At 36.7% G+C, this 17,286-nt stretch overlaps 1 protein-coding gene across 6 annotated transcripts in view; it reads right to left on the bottom strand.

The window, feature by feature from the left end:
- Positions 1-17,286, bottom strand: part of PHF20L1 (PHD finger protein 20 like 1) — a 54,082-nt gene continuing 36,796 nt past the window's right edge. For all 6 annotated transcript variants that reach the window (XM_053958566.1, XM_053958574.1, XM_053958558.1 and 3 more), the window contains 8 exons: positions 16,993-17,097; positions 16,012-16,176; positions 15,445-15,626; positions 13,449-13,548; positions 11,086-11,281; positions 10,313-10,682; positions 6,571-6,733; positions 1-5,439 (listed from right to left, as the gene is read on the bottom strand). In XM_053958566.1, coding sequence (XP_053814541.1) covers positions 5,297-5,439; positions 6,571-6,733; positions 10,313-10,682; positions 11,086-11,281; positions 13,449-13,548; positions 15,445-15,626; positions 16,012-16,176; positions 16,993-17,097 — 1,424 coding nt within the window. In that variant the 3' untranslated portion in view covers positions 1-5,296. The remainder of the gene's footprint in view (positions 5,440-6,570; positions 6,734-10,312; positions 10,683-11,085; positions 11,282-13,448; positions 13,549-15,444; positions 15,627-16,011; positions 16,177-16,992; positions 17,098-17,286) is intronic.

Raw genomic sequence — 17,286 nt, 5'->3', positions numbered from 1 at the left:
TAACAATCTCAACAGACCTTTATTGTGAGTATTAGAATGCAGTCAACATTATTGCTATTATAAAAAACAAATCACAGAAGGAAGTATTTTGCTTCTCTCACAGAAGATTTAATCATAGTGCAGTGCTGCCTCTCTCAGAGTCTTTAGTGACAATACACTGATGCATGTGGCTACAGCTGAACACAGGAGGCTTGGCCAGTTTTCAGGAAAGGAAGACAGCTGTTTGAAGCAAATAGCAATTGAACTAGCTTTAGTTATCCCACCCACAGAGTAAGGGAAGGGAACTTCTGTCCTGAATGATTTTTCATGCTAGTTCATTTTCTCCATGTGGTCTCCAATTTTTCATTTGGGTTGTTCAGGCTGGTGCAGAATGGCTGCCAAATGCACAATCTGCACTCGGTGCAGTGTATTTTCACCATTGTTACATGCTCTGTATTTGTTTTCCATATACAAACAGATATACACATAGTGTATAATATTTATTGCTAAAGACAGACCCCCAAACCCAGTGCCCAGGACATAACAAAGTATAAAAGAAACCATTACTGAAGCATTTCAAACAGCCTCTGCAAAATCCTCACCTAAAGCCATATGCAATCAGTACAACAGAAAAAAATTGTGAGCTAATAAAATGTGAGAATAGCAATGGGTATTTCAAAAGTGATTAAGTCTCTGACTTTAATAAGCACTCCAAAATTAAGGTGCATATACTGAAACATTTTTAAGCAGTAGAGCAAAAACCTATCGTTCCAGTGTTCTAAACAATCCTGCTTGCAAATGAATGGCATCATTGCACACACCCCCTTTACACATCAGCACCTCCACTGAGCTACTAATAGGGTAAGGCAGCCTGACTGCTCTTTTGGCTGGGAAGCCCCTGCCTGCAGTCCTGCCCATCCTGCACTTGTTTCTACACCAATCTCCAGTTCAGTTCAGGATCTGTTTTGTGCCTTTAGAGTTCCAGTGAAGAAAAATGGTTACAACTTCCCTTTAAATACAAAGGAAAAATAGTGTGGTTTACAACATCAAATACTTTTATAATTTTACTGTAATGTTTGAATGACTCCTTTGCATCCCAACCCTCAGTTTGGTAAGGAGTACCAACAGTGGAGCTGGAGCCTAACAGTGCCAGAGGGGTTTTACTGTAATATTAATTCAAGTCTAGTTAAGTTAGAAGCCAGATGGGAGTAGAGGAAGATCACCAATTGCACAAGACAGAAGAGGCTTACTTAAGAAAGGCATCAAAAACACCTGGAGATTTTGATTATGGTGCACATACTCCAACTGTACACAAGTCCCAGGACGCTCTGGAAGCTGTGGACAGAAGAGCCAAAGAGGCCTTTCCCCATGACTGCTTCCCACAGCAGCCAGGAAGAACTGGGCATGAGAACAGAGGTGTGACACCCTCCAGGCACCTCAGAAGCCAGAGTGCAGAAAGCTGAAGAATGAAAGGAGAAAAAGATGCAAGCTGCAGAATGAACAGATGAGCACATGTAGAAGCTCAGAGATAAAATTAAGAGAGACAGGTGGCTGTCAGCCATACAAAATTACTGCATCCATGGAAGAATAGTTTCAATTCTTTGCCACCCAGCAAATACAGGATATCTATCAGAGAATTGCAACCCATCTTCTTTGTCTATTTGAGAGAAAATGACACTGTAAACCACTCCACAGCTGAACAAAGATCTATGCATCTAAGGCCAGAATATCCAAAATATGGGCACTATTCAACCTACAGCTACCCAAGAAAAGGGTTAACAGGAAGCATCTTCCAACCCATTCCCTGCGATATGACCTGAAGTATGTCCATTTTGTAACCAGAATGTGGCAGCCCCATCATGTCATACCAGATCACAGCACCAACACCACGTTTCATTTGTGACTGCAGTACTGCTGTCCTGCCATCTCTGCAACTGAAACACAGAATTCCTGATGTAGATGCCTCCAGTATGGTCACAAGTAGGAGCAGGCTTTGAAATGAAATCACCCTATACCACCATTAAAAAACTAACAGGTAAACCCCTAACTAAACCTCAGACAAAAAGCTGGGCATTCAAAGGCTCCAAAAGTTTGCCATTTAGCTCTGTGAAATCACAAGAGGCTTCTGTAAAATGGCATTTCCCTTTTGTCTATTACTATTTAGAACTCCTATTCAGTGACAGAAGTCTGCAAATTTAAACATTTTGCCTTTCTGTGCACACCTATCAAATAGTCCTTACATTGCCAAATACTATTTTTTCCTCAGAGAGGGTCTGCCCCCTTCATCAAGCAATGCAGTCACAATTCACACCACAATAAATGATGTTGCAAATAGACTGAGTGTACATCCCTGGCTTATTTAGAGAGGAAGCAGGAAGACAGATGGAAAATTGTGCCTACAGGAATAAGATTCTCTTGATAAGGCCAACTAGGAAGAAATACTGGTAAGAGCCAGATCACACTGGGGTTGATTGGCACACGAGCAAAGCAATCAACTGTAGGTTACATTCTGTGCAAAACACTTAGCATTTTTATGGCACTTGACTTGTGTTTAAAAGAAAAACCTCAAAAGCATCCCAAACCTTTGAATACTTGAGAAACTGGGGTCAGAAACTAATGTCCACATGTTACAGACCAGCACCATGACTTGAGAAAGCAAACTCAGACAAGTTTGTGAAACATTGGAGCAGGACACAATGCATCATACATAGCATGGTCCGTACGGACACCAAGATTGTATTTCTTAGAAGATATGAATGATTGCAGGAATTTTTATAATACATGACTACACAATGAACATTAAAAAAAATACTGAACAGATTGTTTTTGTAAGCACAGTCCATCCTGAACAAGGCAGGATCTTGAGGAGTAAAATTACATATTTGTGTAAATTAAGAGGCCGTTACACATACAAACAGAAGACACATTAAAGCTGCAAGGGCAACTTCAACTTTGACCTTAGGATTTCCTTTTCAGGATACCATTCCTCCATCTCTGTAGTAAGAATAAAACCTCTGTCGTCCCCCCTGAACTTTCCAAGTCCACCTCCACCTTCAGTAACATTTACAATTATATTACATCGCACACATGCACACACATTGCATAATATTGCTACAGTGTATGCTGCATAAATTCTGTAAATACACTCCACTTTGTTTCAAAGTAATTCATCTGGATTTATACTTCTCTTATACAGTACACACAGTACCACATTCAAGGATATGCAGCAAGTGAATAGTCTATAAAAACGTCTCACATATCCAAAAGCAAGTAGGTCACTCAACTATTCATGTTTGAAGCAGTTATTTAAGCATCATCTATAAAATACAGAGTATTTATTAACAGTTGCTATAAAATGTCAACAACTCCACAGCTCTAATGTTCTTTCTGCATTATGGAGTTGCCAATCATTCCATAATTCCATGTTATCATGCAGCTCTGTGATGTCTCCTACAAGCTTGATGTGGGAAGACTTTTTAAGTAGCAACCGCTCTGTAACAGGGGTTTACATTTTGCTTTGGCCATCAGGAGTGATAACTCACTTCAGGTATGACAGACAGAGAGGAAAGGTCAGGGTAGGTTTACTTTAGCAATGAACCAGCCACGCTGCTTTCTTTCTCAATAATGGTTTTATCATGAAAGTTCAATGCACTGGTTGCAAAGTCTTTCCCAGATAATCCATCTTTGGCACATTTTTCAGTTGTATGCATCCTTAAAAGGCATTCCAAGATTTTTTGATGGTCTGTACATAATAACAATCATTTTTTACATTTGTATGTAGATCAGGAAGAAAAGTGGAAAATGTAGAATATGCAGAATAGTTTTAATAAACAGTTTTACATACAGTACCTTACATATAGAACAGTGTGTTTGCAAATTTAAATAATTTTTGAATGTACAGTGGCTTGTACTCTTATCAAAAGGTAAATTCAAGTTTACTGTCTATCAGTTCTAAAATGCATTTATACAGATAGCTAGAACTGATAAACAGATATGAGGCATAAAATGTTCAAGTATCTTAATGTCCTCAGTTAAATAGCCTCCTTTTAACAGTCATATTTTACAAATTTCAAAACCTGTACATACATTATTTTCAATTTTAGAAACTGCTTGTTAAAAGGTAATATGAACCACCAGTTCTTGTAGTCTGTGGTAATAAAACTAGACATGTGTAGATAGAAATGTGTATGGTATGTATATATGTACATGTAGCTAGACACATATACATACACACACAGACACGGATGTAGCACTGGGTACAGCGGCAACTTATCAGCACAGGAAAAGTCCTGGGCTCAAAATCCAGCAAGAGCTAACAGAGCAAGTAGGTTGCCTTTGGTTTCAAGACATTTCATTCAATGAAGGTGAAAAATTTTATAAAAACAACTTGGATAAGGTATCTTGTAATTTTTCCCTCTAATGGTTTAGAATTTCCACAGCCACAGACAGTTTTGCTGCTCTTGTCATTCCTCATCCCCACTGAGGTTGGTGAAGTTTTCAGAGGGCCAACATCAGAATAGAGCTACCCAGGACAAAAATTGTACCTTGATTCCTGAACACTGCTGTAGAACATAAAAAAATATAAACTAGATACAATTCTGGATGGACTGCTGGCACCAAGTAGGACTTTGGAAAAAACCTTTGCCTAAGTCATAATTAAACTCTCATCCCAATGATTTTAATATTATTTGGCACATCTGATCACTATTTTCCACTTCTGTTTTAAAGAAGCCTAGGGGTGCTGTTCTAGGGATTTCTATTTAAAAAAATACTTTAAAAGGGAGACCATGACAAGTAATTTTTTTCAAAAATCAAAGCTAGTATGTTTGTTTTCCTGAACACTCATAAGAAAAAGAAATAATCTAAAACCTTCCTTGTAGAGAAGATACAGCTCTCTCTGTACCTATCGTTCAGTAGCAAGATACGAGGATTGCATTTTTAGTCAGCTGAATTCTGCTAATTTAGAGATGTGTGCCAAGATTTTCAAAATAGTAGCACTGCTCTTAGAAGAGTTTTTGTTTGTTGAATTTTCTTGTATCTGGGGATTTACTTGTTCAACATGTTAAAATCCTGAGAAATTGGCATTTCTCAGTATATTATTAATAATTTTGAAGCCTGGACATTGAATATTCATATTTTCAATAAAACAGATTCCTGACTCTAAACTTCCTCTTTTCTTTCTAAAGCTTCAGCCTATTAATGTAATCAGCAAAGAACCAGATAAATGCTCAGATTTTGCTGTCTTCCTGTCAGTCTTGTGGCTAATAAGAAAATTCACTGTAAAGAACCTATTTTTACTTCTATATTCTTCCTTTTGTCATACAGAGCAAAGCGTTGCTATTTGCTGTACTTTTCCCATGTCGATTAAGAGCTGTTTGATACGTCGCTTGAGCTGAGGCAATCTTGCCAGAGGATCTGGTGGTTCCAGTTCTCCAGTGAAATCAAGCCAGCTTTCTAAAACTACAGAAGGGAAAGGAAGAAGCTGATTAGAGTAAGTCTTTGAGAAACAGTCTCCATAAAAATTAAACTTTTCTTTTTTATTTTGTCTTTCAAAAAAAACGGGAAAATACACTGAGGCTGTGATTTTTATGCAATAGAAGAAATTTTGTTAGGGAAACACCAACTAATTCCGTATTTCCCTTGAACAATCCAATCTTCTGATTTGATTGTTGCTGTAAAAAGGTATCTGGGAGTAAATTTTACCCTTGGCTCACAATTTACCCTCTCCACACATAAAAGGAACTTCAGTTCATGGTCTACTCTGACAGTTCTGGAACAGAAAATGCAACCCTTAAACACAAGCCTTGCTTCTGCCACTTTAACAGGCTCCTGTGGACAAGGTCCAGATTACAAAATGGTTTTCCAATCTTCAACAAATGTTTTCAAGGAATTTCTCTGCGTGTAGAAACAGAGAAGGGAAAAGGTCAACCCTGTTATTTTAGAAACATTGTGTCTAGGAAAAGCAGGGATACTGGAAGTAAAACTGCAAATAGAAATAAGACAACTTTATTTGTTAAAAGATTAATTAAGGTGTCCTAGGATTAGACTACAAGCTTCCTTAATTACTAGTTTCTATGACTGGCAAGTCACAGACACCTATGTGCTACAATATTCTCATACAGTGTAACTTCATTCAAGTTTTCCCATGAAGACTGAATTGTCTTCATGAAACCACTTGCTTACTAATAATAAAAACCCAAAGTTGAATAAAGTACAATAAACACCTTTTTTTTTTCTCTAAGTATTGTCAATTACTAGAACAAAACATCTAGGCAAAATCACTCTAGGTGTAGAAAAAGCCATCAACTTTATGATTCATATCTGGACAAAGACTAGACAAGTTATCCAAGCTTTCTGAAGTCTGAGCCTGATCTCAGGGGTTCTGAGTGCTTAATCTACTTTATTAAGCATTGAAAACTTGAGGAAGGGGGTGGGGAGATCAAGGGTACAAACTCTGCTTATAATTCTGGGACCCAAATTTGAACACAATACTTAAAAATCCATCCTCAGTGCCTCAGATCACTTTGAACACATTAGTTAAGGGAGATGCAGCTATAGGTACATTAACAAGTAATCTGGCAATGCAGTTACCATCAACTTCTTTTTCAATCAGGTCCATTCTGCTGGTGACTTCGTTCTGTACATTCTCTATATGGGTGAGGAGATTTAGCTGCCATTGAAGATGTGTGTCCACTTGCTCTTCTGAGCCTTTTCTTTCATTACAAACAAACACAGTGTTTCCTTCAGCAGAATTCTTCATAGGAGCAACAGAAAGAAAAAAAATTGCCATTTAAGATTTTTTTTTCTTTGTTTTAATTTCTGGTGTTGATTTCAACATTTGAGTTATACGATAAACTCTGCTGGCTTAGAATTGTACTTCTGTGTACATGACAAAAAGCTTACTCAGAAAGCCACATGCTACGACACATCAATAGACTAAACGAAACAAAATGCAGATTCTACATAAATAAGCATCTGTATCTTTTGCCTCATTTCCCTAACACTGAAGTTTATCAGTTCAAATACTTTCTTCAATGCAGTAAGACAGATTGTACTTCTGTGCCCTTTTTATATAAATAGCAACTTAAATCATAAAGTGCTAAACTGCACGGGTCTACTGCCACCAAAAATGTGCAAAATCCTAAGGTTGGTTTCCATGGAAAAGTCACCAAAATGCAGAAGTATCTAAGATGTCAACAGTCACTATTTGGCACAAATAAATTGGACATCCTATTTCACAGAATCCCAGAATGGGTCAGGTTGGAAGGGACCACAGTGGATCACCTGGTCCCAGAGGGTCATCCCAGAGCACATGGCACAGGATTGTGTCCAGATGGTTCTGAAGTATCTCCAGAGAGGGGAGAGGCTTCACATCCCCTCTGGACAATCTGTTCTGTTTGCTGATTAAGACAAAAAACTTCTCTTCCTACTTGCTATGACCCCACCTACCTTCCAGGCACAAGTCTGGGGCAGAACTGAACATGTCTGGGGACAGCTACAGTAACATGTGGAATTATGCAAACACAGTATCTGAGGAAGACTGACTTCTTCAATATAATTAGTACCTTCACAGTATGCTAGAGATAATACACGAGCCCCCAGTCTTCCTATATTTGATGTTTCAGCTACTGAGTAGAAGCAGATCAAAAATTTAACGAGTTAAAAATGCTCAGCATCTTAGGTAATTAGCAGGATTAACAGCTTCAATTTTATAACTACTATGACTACATATCCAATGAAGTTCTTTCACTATTGAAGATTTTAAGGACTAGAATGCCAGATAGGTGTGCTCACCCAGTGTCAGTTTGTGTCAAATGCCAGAGTAAAGAATAAGTTTAATTCTATTAATACACTTCTCTGAAGAGCTCAGCTAATTTTCTACACCACATAAAGAAAAAAAAATGGTGTTAGGTCTGTTATTATTTCTTTCTCCAGTCAAGTATAGGAAGAGTGAGAAGAGAGGTAAAGAAGAAAATAGGAACTGAAGGATTTTAAGTTACCACTTAAGCAAAAAAATCCAACTTTCATCTTAAGACTTAAAATCAATTAAAACCACCAACCAAACAAACAAAACTGACTGATCTGCAGGCAGCTTTATTAGCAACTCAGATGGGACAAGCGTGGTTAATATTCATAATGCTCATTAAAGGAGTTAAAATTATGTATCAGATATAGATTTTATTTGAAAGGTATGAGAGTTTTGACATTTTTATGATATTTAAAATCCCTTCTCTGAAGACATCAGGTTTTCTTCCACAGTGTTTTCAGTAATCAAACTGTTGGTAATATTACGGAAAATATTTCCAATGTAAGTAAGAAATTATCTATTCCTTACAATTTTCAGACCCTCTCTAAAACTACAGGAATGCCATTTTTCCCTTGCTGTAAAAGGATCCAAAGTCTATAATTCTAAAACTAAAATCATCTTTCAGCCTGCTTCAGTAAGTTAGAGAAAATTTCAAAGCTAAGGAACTGAATATCTAAACAACATCATGAATGGTTTCTTTTTTCCTTCTAATGACCTCTACATTCAAATGGCTCCTTCAAAAAAACCCACAAAATCCACCATGTTCTCCTCTAAGCTGTGAGATTAATGTAGGTAATCAGGGAGTGATGGCAGGAGAAGAGTTAAGGATACAGCTTATGGACAAGAAATAACAGGAGGTTCAGGTGGGGAAGGCTCGTGCTTTCAGAACCAAAACCAAGGAAGCTAAATACAATTTTAAAGATAATGCATAGTCCAAAAAGGGACTTGATAACAGTTGATCCAAACACTGTTTGCAAGAGAAACCGAAGTATGTAACAGAACTGCAGATTAGACAAACAGTATGGAAAACCAGAATATTAGAAGGCTGTGAAGAATGCTAGAAAGGAAGATTCAAAGCCTCAACAAACTTTGACAAGGAGAGGAGAAAAGGTACCTTAGAGAGAAGCCAGATCATTTAAAAATGGTCCTTCAATGTCAGGTTTAAGGTAAGTGCAAACAGGTTCATGGAGAAACCAAGGAGAGCTTTTCCATGCCTATCATGTTTAAACAGAAGGCCTGATTTTAGTATCAAGGCTGACTACTGGAAAGGTGATCAAGGTGTCCCCAAAGGAAAGAACACTCTTAAACCTAGAAGAGATCTGTTTGGGACAGTGTCACACAGAGAGCACCTAGCTTTTTAGATATATGTTTAAATCTCTGAAGGAAATATTAGTTTTGTTTAACTGCTCATGTATATTTTCCTTTAATTCTGAATATCTTTATACTCTTTAGACTGTTTATGATGATAATTTAAACTACTGCTGGAAGGCTAATAAATATAAAAAATAAATTTTTATTCTCTTACAAACAGTATTTGACACTGCTGCATGTCTCCTTACTATAAACCTGCATATATCTGTGCAATGTAGCAAATTTAGCATAAAAACAGGTATTTTTAATTAGAATGAGCCAAAAAATTCCCCATTCAGACTATACAGCTTACATACCACATTTAGAACTAAAATTAAAAAGAAAAAAAAATGCATCATACTAATTTCTTCCATACCAGAAATTGCACTTCTAAAGGGGGATGAGTTGGTCAATATATCCTTATACAGCTGGTATTGCAGAAAACAGAAAGGTTTGGTTCTCTTTGGTTTTTTGCTCTGAGAATTGTTCACTAAAATCAGATTAACAAGTTTCAGACCTTTTCCACCAAATAATGGATTCAAACCATTAATGTAAAAATGAGAAAGAGATGTTTAAACAGCAAAATATAATTCTGACTAAAAATGTTTCATTAGAAGAAATATGCAATATACAAGACTGAAAAGCAGTTGCACATGAGGTGAAATTAGTTGGTCAGTAAATCATTGCATATGGAAGGCATTCTAGGTAGCACTGCTATTAAAAGAATACATTACAATAATAAACACTATTAAAAAAAACTTGGTGTAACAAACAACAACCAAAACCCCCTAACACATGTAGATAACCAAATTGAGAGTAAAAGGGAAACCTGTCCCATTTTCCTCACCTTGTAAAAACCATGTAAGTTCTGTTCCAAGACCTTGCATTTTAAGCATAGGGTTTCCTTTTTCTCAAAACATTAGACTGAGAATAAAATTTTAGCATAGGCAATACCTTAAACCATACCTTGTATTTCATACACCAGCTGAAATGAACATACTTCCGCTGGAACAATTTCAGTGATCCAAGTTTGCTTCTAGTGATTTCTGCTGACTTATTTGATAAATATGTTAACTTACAGCAATAAACATTTTTAAATACCTGTATGTACTTCTGTTTTATCAGACTGAACCTACTTTTCCAAATAAAATTTCCCAGGTGAAGAATGATACTTACCTGCTCATTCATGCCACCATCTTTAAAAAAATATTGTAAACAGTTTTTATTCTCTGTGTGATATTCCTGGTCTTCCTCAAAGCTACTTGTGTCTTCATCATCTGAGCTCATAGGGTCAGTGACTGCTTTGTAGTCATGACTAAAACTCTGTGGTTTTTGGTAACTGTGCTCACTTGTGATGTACGTTTCTTCCATCTTCTGGGGTATACTGGGTGGCTCTTTATGGTTTTGACTATGACACGTCCTTTCAGCTGGGTTAACAGCATCCTGCAAAGTCACTAACTTTTTCTCTACCCCAACAGTTCTTTGTTCTTGTTCTTTTCTCATCCCTGAACAAGCCCAGAGATGAAGGTCTGGGTGATGCTTATTTCTGCAATGAAGGGGAGGAAAAAAGCAAGTTATAGAGAACTTAGTGCACTTATAGCACTGAACTATTAAGCACCCAGCTCTCCTAGATATTAGCTACTGATAAGCACCATTATCAAAGAAGAAGTATTCCTAGGTCATTCATCAATTTAAGATAAATCTAGAATGTCCCTTTAACACAAAATTCACCAAAAAAAATCACCAATAATCCCAATAGACCAGATCTGCTTGGGTGCTGAACACCTACCTCCTGCTGAAGCTGAGGGTATTGCACATTTTGCACTTGAATTATTTAAATTATTATACAAGAACGAACTTCAGTGTGAGAGAATATGCAAATAGAATAATGGCAATTTTTGCTACCTGAATATATAGAGCTGGAAAATAAACCCTGGAGTGATACCTACTTCAGTATCCCAATCTTCAGCTGCAGTCCATGCAGTATTTCAGTTACCCCATATACATCTGCCAGTAGGTGATGTGTTGACACGATCTTTTTGGCATTAAGATGAGAGTAGTTTTCTTTCAAAAATGATAATCCACACATGTGTCCATTGTTTAGCCAGTCTTTGTCATAGAGATATTTGGCACTCCACCTCTGTCCTGGGGTAAGCAATAAAGAAATTGAGGGCCATCTAAAGCCACTGCAGAATTATGTTTACAACTAGAATGCTATAATTATGTGCTGTACTTGCCTAAATATCTCCTAACATCCATGAAAGGATGACTCAAGATTTTGCTATTAATATGAAAGAATTTAGTTTTTGCAGATTAAGAAGAAAGTCAAAACTTATGAGAAAGAAAATCAGCCTGAAACCTCAAGACCCCTCTAAATGGAATTTGAAATTAAAATCTAATCATCTTTGCAATCAAACTATATGATATTAAGATCTATGCTGTTATCAAAATAAAAATCAACAAAAAAAAAGTTTACATTGGCATTGTATTTATCTAAGTAGTTCAACTTACATTTTTTTTTTTTTAAAAAAAAGAAAGCCTAAGTTACCAAGAGAAATATTAGAGTGTATTTTATATGGACATATCCAAAACACCCAGTTTGTTCCTAAAAGGCAAATGTTTTGCTTCAATACTGAAGTCAGTATCTATTTATTAGAAGCCAAGAAAAGGCTTCAGGAAAAGCAGGTATTTCAAAGTTAACTGACAGCAGAGCTCTTATACTCCCCTTTGAGGTGCCTCTCACCAGACGTGTAGGGAGGGTATTGATGTATGTGGGCCTCAGATCTCCCCTGCTGTGTCTTAACCCAACCAGCATGAATGAGTATTTAGCTACGGCTTCTACAGTAGCCAAATAACTACTAAAAACCCCAAACAAATAAAAAAAAAAAAAAAAAACCAACAAAATAAAACAAAACCAAAATGCCCACCCAAAACTAGAAATGCATAATGCTAATTATTGCAATGTTATTGTTTACAACAAGGCATCCAGACGGACTGACAATATCTTGCACTCGATTTCAAATCATACTATCATCATAGACAGAACAAAGAACGGGATGATGGAAGCCCTTCATACCTTTCAGGAGAATACCCTGTCTATCTCCTTTTTGCCCATAATCCCAATACACTTTAAAATACTGACATTGAGAATGACTTTTTTCTCCTGACATAGAAAGAAAAGAAGTAATGGTTAGGAAGGGAGAGAAGATAAAAAATAGGGATACAGACTCTGCATAGCAGGGGAAAACGAAGTACCTAATACAGTGCAGGGAAAGAGCACAAGACAAATTAGTTGCGTTTAGTAAGAAAAAGCTGGGCTGCTCAAAGAGACACCACACAGAACTATCAGACAAGACTCTCTACCACCAGTTTTGATTCACACTGGGACATACGGAACCAGCTCTACTTTCCTAATATTTCATCTCAAAAATAGCTAATAAAATCTCTGCAAACAATTTTCATATTTCACTTCTTAAATTTAGAATGACAGTAAATTTGAGGTTATAGTCCCATTGCCCTTTTGAAACAGCTGGGGTGCTGCATATTTCAGCAGAGGACAGGTATGTGCATTTGTATCAATTGTCAGAAGAAAATACAAAAAACTTACTTCCAAATTCTTTCGTTTTTCTCCAAATAACTGTTAAGAAAAATGGGTTTATCACAGAATAATTTTTAAATCGACATCTTCCTAATCAAATGTATTCAGTTTAAAAGTAAATAGTTTCCTAGTTCTTATGAATTTCACCTAACTATCTGAAGTTCAACATATGCTGTTTGTGCACTATTGTTTACTATAAGATGTGCTAGATATTTCTGTATTTTAAATATTCAGTTCCACACTTTAACACAGTTCTGGACAAATGTAAACATTATAAAACTACAATTACTATGAAATGCCATTCACAGCATGTTTGAGTGTACTGTGGTACTGAGTCCTTTTCCTCTAAGAAAATATTTAAATGAACAAATGTGATTCCAAGTATTGGCAAAACAGATCCCTGAACAAAAATTATTTCTTTAGAAAGGTTTCCAGACTACACTGACACAAAAAAGTGCTAAGGTTTGGGGGGAATTAAGTTTCAACAAGTAAAACAATGGTAACTGAGTTCATGGATAAGATTTAGCATAGCTGACCATGATGTTACTAACATAAAAGTAAGTTTCTGCTCAGAGCCAAACTTAGAATCACTTGCCCCAAAGAAGCATTACATATAACACAAAACAGACAAAGCTTGAACAATTTAATCAAATTCATAACATCTTTGCTCAAAAATCCCAAGCAGGGCTGTAGATAAAGGTGGTTTATCCATACCTGGTGGATCTCTGCAGATGTAACAGATGTACTGCTCTGGAATGCTGTCCTCCAACAGTCCCATGCATACACTGTGCTGCCAACACAAGCATTCTTCACACTGACGTCAGAAAAAAAAAAAACAACAAAAGCAAAAACTAAAACTGAGACAAGTAGATGCAAAAACCCAGAAGCTACTTCTTGTACCATCAAAATGCAGAGAACAGCACTTTAATTTAAATAGCTGGTTTGAGCAAGATTATTTTAGTTGGGCAATTTGTGTTTGGGTAGACAAAGATATCAAGCTAAAAAAAGAGCTTTAGATCTGAAAGTTACCTCAACCACAAACTCCAGACTGGAGAAAAAAAAAGGAACTGAAGATGTAGTATTAAATAGTATTTTATTACAACATTCAGTATTTTAGCACCTACATATTTAGTAGTGAAACATAAGACAGGAGTATAATATTATAGTAAAGTAGAAAGATAATGTAATACATTACAGCATAACAGTGAAAAGTAGAAAACTCTTCAGTTTAATTATTTATATTTACAAAGCATCTCTCCAGTGCGCTAGAAAGATGTGCTTTTAATATCGCACCAATGGAAAATCTAAAAGAAAAAGAAAATTAAGAGAAAATGAAAGAGGAGAAACAAGAGAATAGGAGAGCAAACTAGAAGTGGTAAGACATGAGAGCCTAGAAACAGCAAACTGGTTGCTCTCAGTGAGACAAGCATGAAGAGGAAAAATCAGGCTGCCATTGGACTTCAAAAACAGGCAGGAAACTGCCTTCTTTATAAAGATACTTCCCTTTCTCAACTCTGTGCTTGCCAGTGTTTTAAATATCTGCTGGCTCACTGCTGAAAATCTCTCCTCTTTGCTTTGACTGCCTTTGAGTACCAACCTATTCAAAACACCGAAGTCAACTTTCCTCCTGTCATTACAGCTACCATGTCCCCTCCTGTCTCCAAAGATTGTTACACCAGTCCATTTTTCCACATTGTTACCACAGCTGAACTGCTCAGTTCCTCCAACACAGCACAGCCTTTTTGCATGCTCCCCAAGACAGCCTGAGTGCCCTTCATTTCCAGGGCTCTGTCAGTTCCAGAACAGTAAGTCCACTAACAAATGACAGCCCTACTTGTTTCCTTAAAATCTTGACTAAAGAGCTCCATACTATCAACTGGAACTGTACCATAGTCGTAGTTGAATACAAACCTGATTTTGAATGGGTGTAAAAAACACATGAGTTTCATGACCTTTTTAAAGTTGTTGACAACTGAGTTCTTCCTTACTGCTTTTTGCATCTGATTTAATCACTGCATTATAAATTGCTTGAGAAAAAAAATTAAATTACTCATGGATGGGAAATGTTCTCCTCATTGGAGTACCAAGTAATAAGCAGCAGGAGTTGCAATCCATCAACACCTGAATGCTGTGCAGACATGGTATACTTTTCTTCCCTTTTATCTAGACCAAGTTCAGATGCAAATTCTCAGCAGTTTCTAAAACCTGGTAGTGATACCCAGCATGAGATGTGCTATTCTAAAGATGAAACACACGTCACAGTACTGACAGTATTTAGTGTCTGCACAGGAGACACCCTGCACACAGAGGAGGGACATTTACAGTGAGCAGAGAGGTTTCTACAAGTGGCACTGCAAAGCACAAGGGTCAAGCCAGGAGGGCTTGTAAAATCAGGATGGTCTGGGGAACAGAAGCAATGGTTTGTGTGCAGCAGAGGATACTTTATTCCAAATTTATCAGCTGGCTATGTAGAGAAAGGTTACCCAGCAATTTGTCCTATGTAGCAAATTGCTAGAGAAACGCCATCCTAGAGAAACAGCTCTGCATCCACTGAACAGAGCCAAACCAAGTGCAGAGCAAAGAAATATTTTGTTCTTGTTCACTTATGTACAGCTCTCTACATAATTCCAGCCTGTGACACATCAAAAGGGCACCTCACAAGCAAAACATTCACATGGAAAATATAACTCCACACACCAGACTTCTTTACCTGAATCATAAAGCCATTTTCTTCATCAAGTTCACAAATGCATCTAACAATTTCATTGAGAGCATCATCTTCATCCTGAGACTCTTCAAAGTTGGTTGAATCAAAATCCTGATTGTATTCATCACCACTAAGTAACAAACTCTCTGTGGAAGAATCATCCAAGAACTCCACATCTGAAAGGTCTAATAGAAATAAATACATGTGAAACTGTGTGTGGAGAGACACGATAATTGAAAGAAATACAGGGAGCTTCAACAGGTAAAATCTTAATCTGCATTAGCAAAAACAATTGTTCTCAGGCACACTGCTGATATATGATTTCAAGATGAATTCTGCAAATGCCTTTAACATGCTCTCCTCAGATGCAGAGTAGCAACACTTAACCAAAGCAAGTACATTGTAGAACAGCTTGAGGAGTGTAAGAACTTTGTTTTAAATAGATGATGGATAAATCAGTCACCATATTTATAGCTACAATCCCAAACATAAACCAAATGATTGCCTTTAAAATTCTCTTTCTTAACAAATTAAACCTACAAACTGAAATTTGCTGTTCATTCAACCTACTTTCTCCACTAAGGTCAACAGACAGGATAGCTCTTGGATACTGGTATGATGTGTTCTTCTCTGAGAACATACTGCGCAACGTCAGAGAGCTGCCTGAGGACCGCGTTAAGGGAGAGGAGCACCTGTCCAGGAATTCAACAGAACTGTCTTCATAATCCGAGTAATCTGAAAAGGTACAAAAAATGAAGTTGCTCTTACAAAAGTAAAATTTATAACAAATGCAAAAAAAAAAATTATGTAGATTTTACTGCAGCATTATGTTGACAAGCAAAGACTATCAATGCCAAGGTATCAGGATGATGACACTGTAAATAAGAAATGGCAAAGACTCTTTGTAACATTTTATTTAAAAATTTCCAGTAAGAAACATAGTCAAGTTTGGTAGATAAGCATCACCAACTGCAACTCCACCATCTCTGAATGTACAGAGGGGTAATTTTTCCTAGAATATTATGCAGCCTTCTTTTTTCCACAATTCATCCTGCACCATCTGCTATCCCTAGAGATGCTGCTGGTGACTCTCTTGCCTTAAGTATGCTTGCAGCACTACCAGCATTGCTACCTAGAAGCAACCACAGATGACCCTGCCAGTTCAAGTGATAAAAGCTTGTCTGCACCCCTGCAGAGGAGCACAGGGAGCCCAAAGGAAATTGTCTTTGGATGTTCCCAGAAAAATAGGTAAAATATGTATACAAAGCTTCAAATGAAGAATTTAAAGAGATGAAAACAACAAGCATATCTTTCTGAAGAAGGAAGAAGATCTGTGAGATATGTGTGTCTATCACATAGAGAGAGAGAGACAGGCTATAAATGCAAGAAGAAAAGAAGTCCCAAGTGTCCTTTTCATATTTAAGGCTAAAACTTACTCTTGGACATTTCTGAAATTTTACATTCATATTGTTTAGAAACAAGTTTTATTATCTGATGTTAGAAATATACTGGATGTTTTACTTACTTCAAAAAAATATAAATTGAACTTACCATGCTGTTTTGATTTCTTCTTTTTTTTCTTCTTCTTTTTCTGTTTTGGTTTATGATCTTTTTCCTTCTTCTCCTTTTTCTCCCTTTCTTTTTCTTTCTTTTTACCTGAAATAAAAATTAAACAATTTAAAGCAGCTTAACCTAAACAAGGCATTCAAAATCAAGTGCTCTAGTTGTCTAGTCAGATCAAAATGATTCAGTTAATTTACTTGATGTCTTGGACACACCTCTTATTAATTGCTGATATAATAGTTCAAAGCAATCTCATTTGACAAATAATATTTTATCATTTAA

Source organism: Vidua chalybeata, chromosome 1 (assembly GCF_026979565.1).
Source record: "Vidua chalybeata isolate OUT-0048 chromosome 1, bVidCha1 merged haplotype, whole genome shotgun sequence".
Classification (NCBI taxonomy): domain Eukaryota; kingdom Metazoa; phylum Chordata; class Aves; order Passeriformes; family Viduidae; genus Vidua; species Vidua chalybeata.
This window is presented reverse-complemented; position numbering and strand designations above follow the sequence as displayed.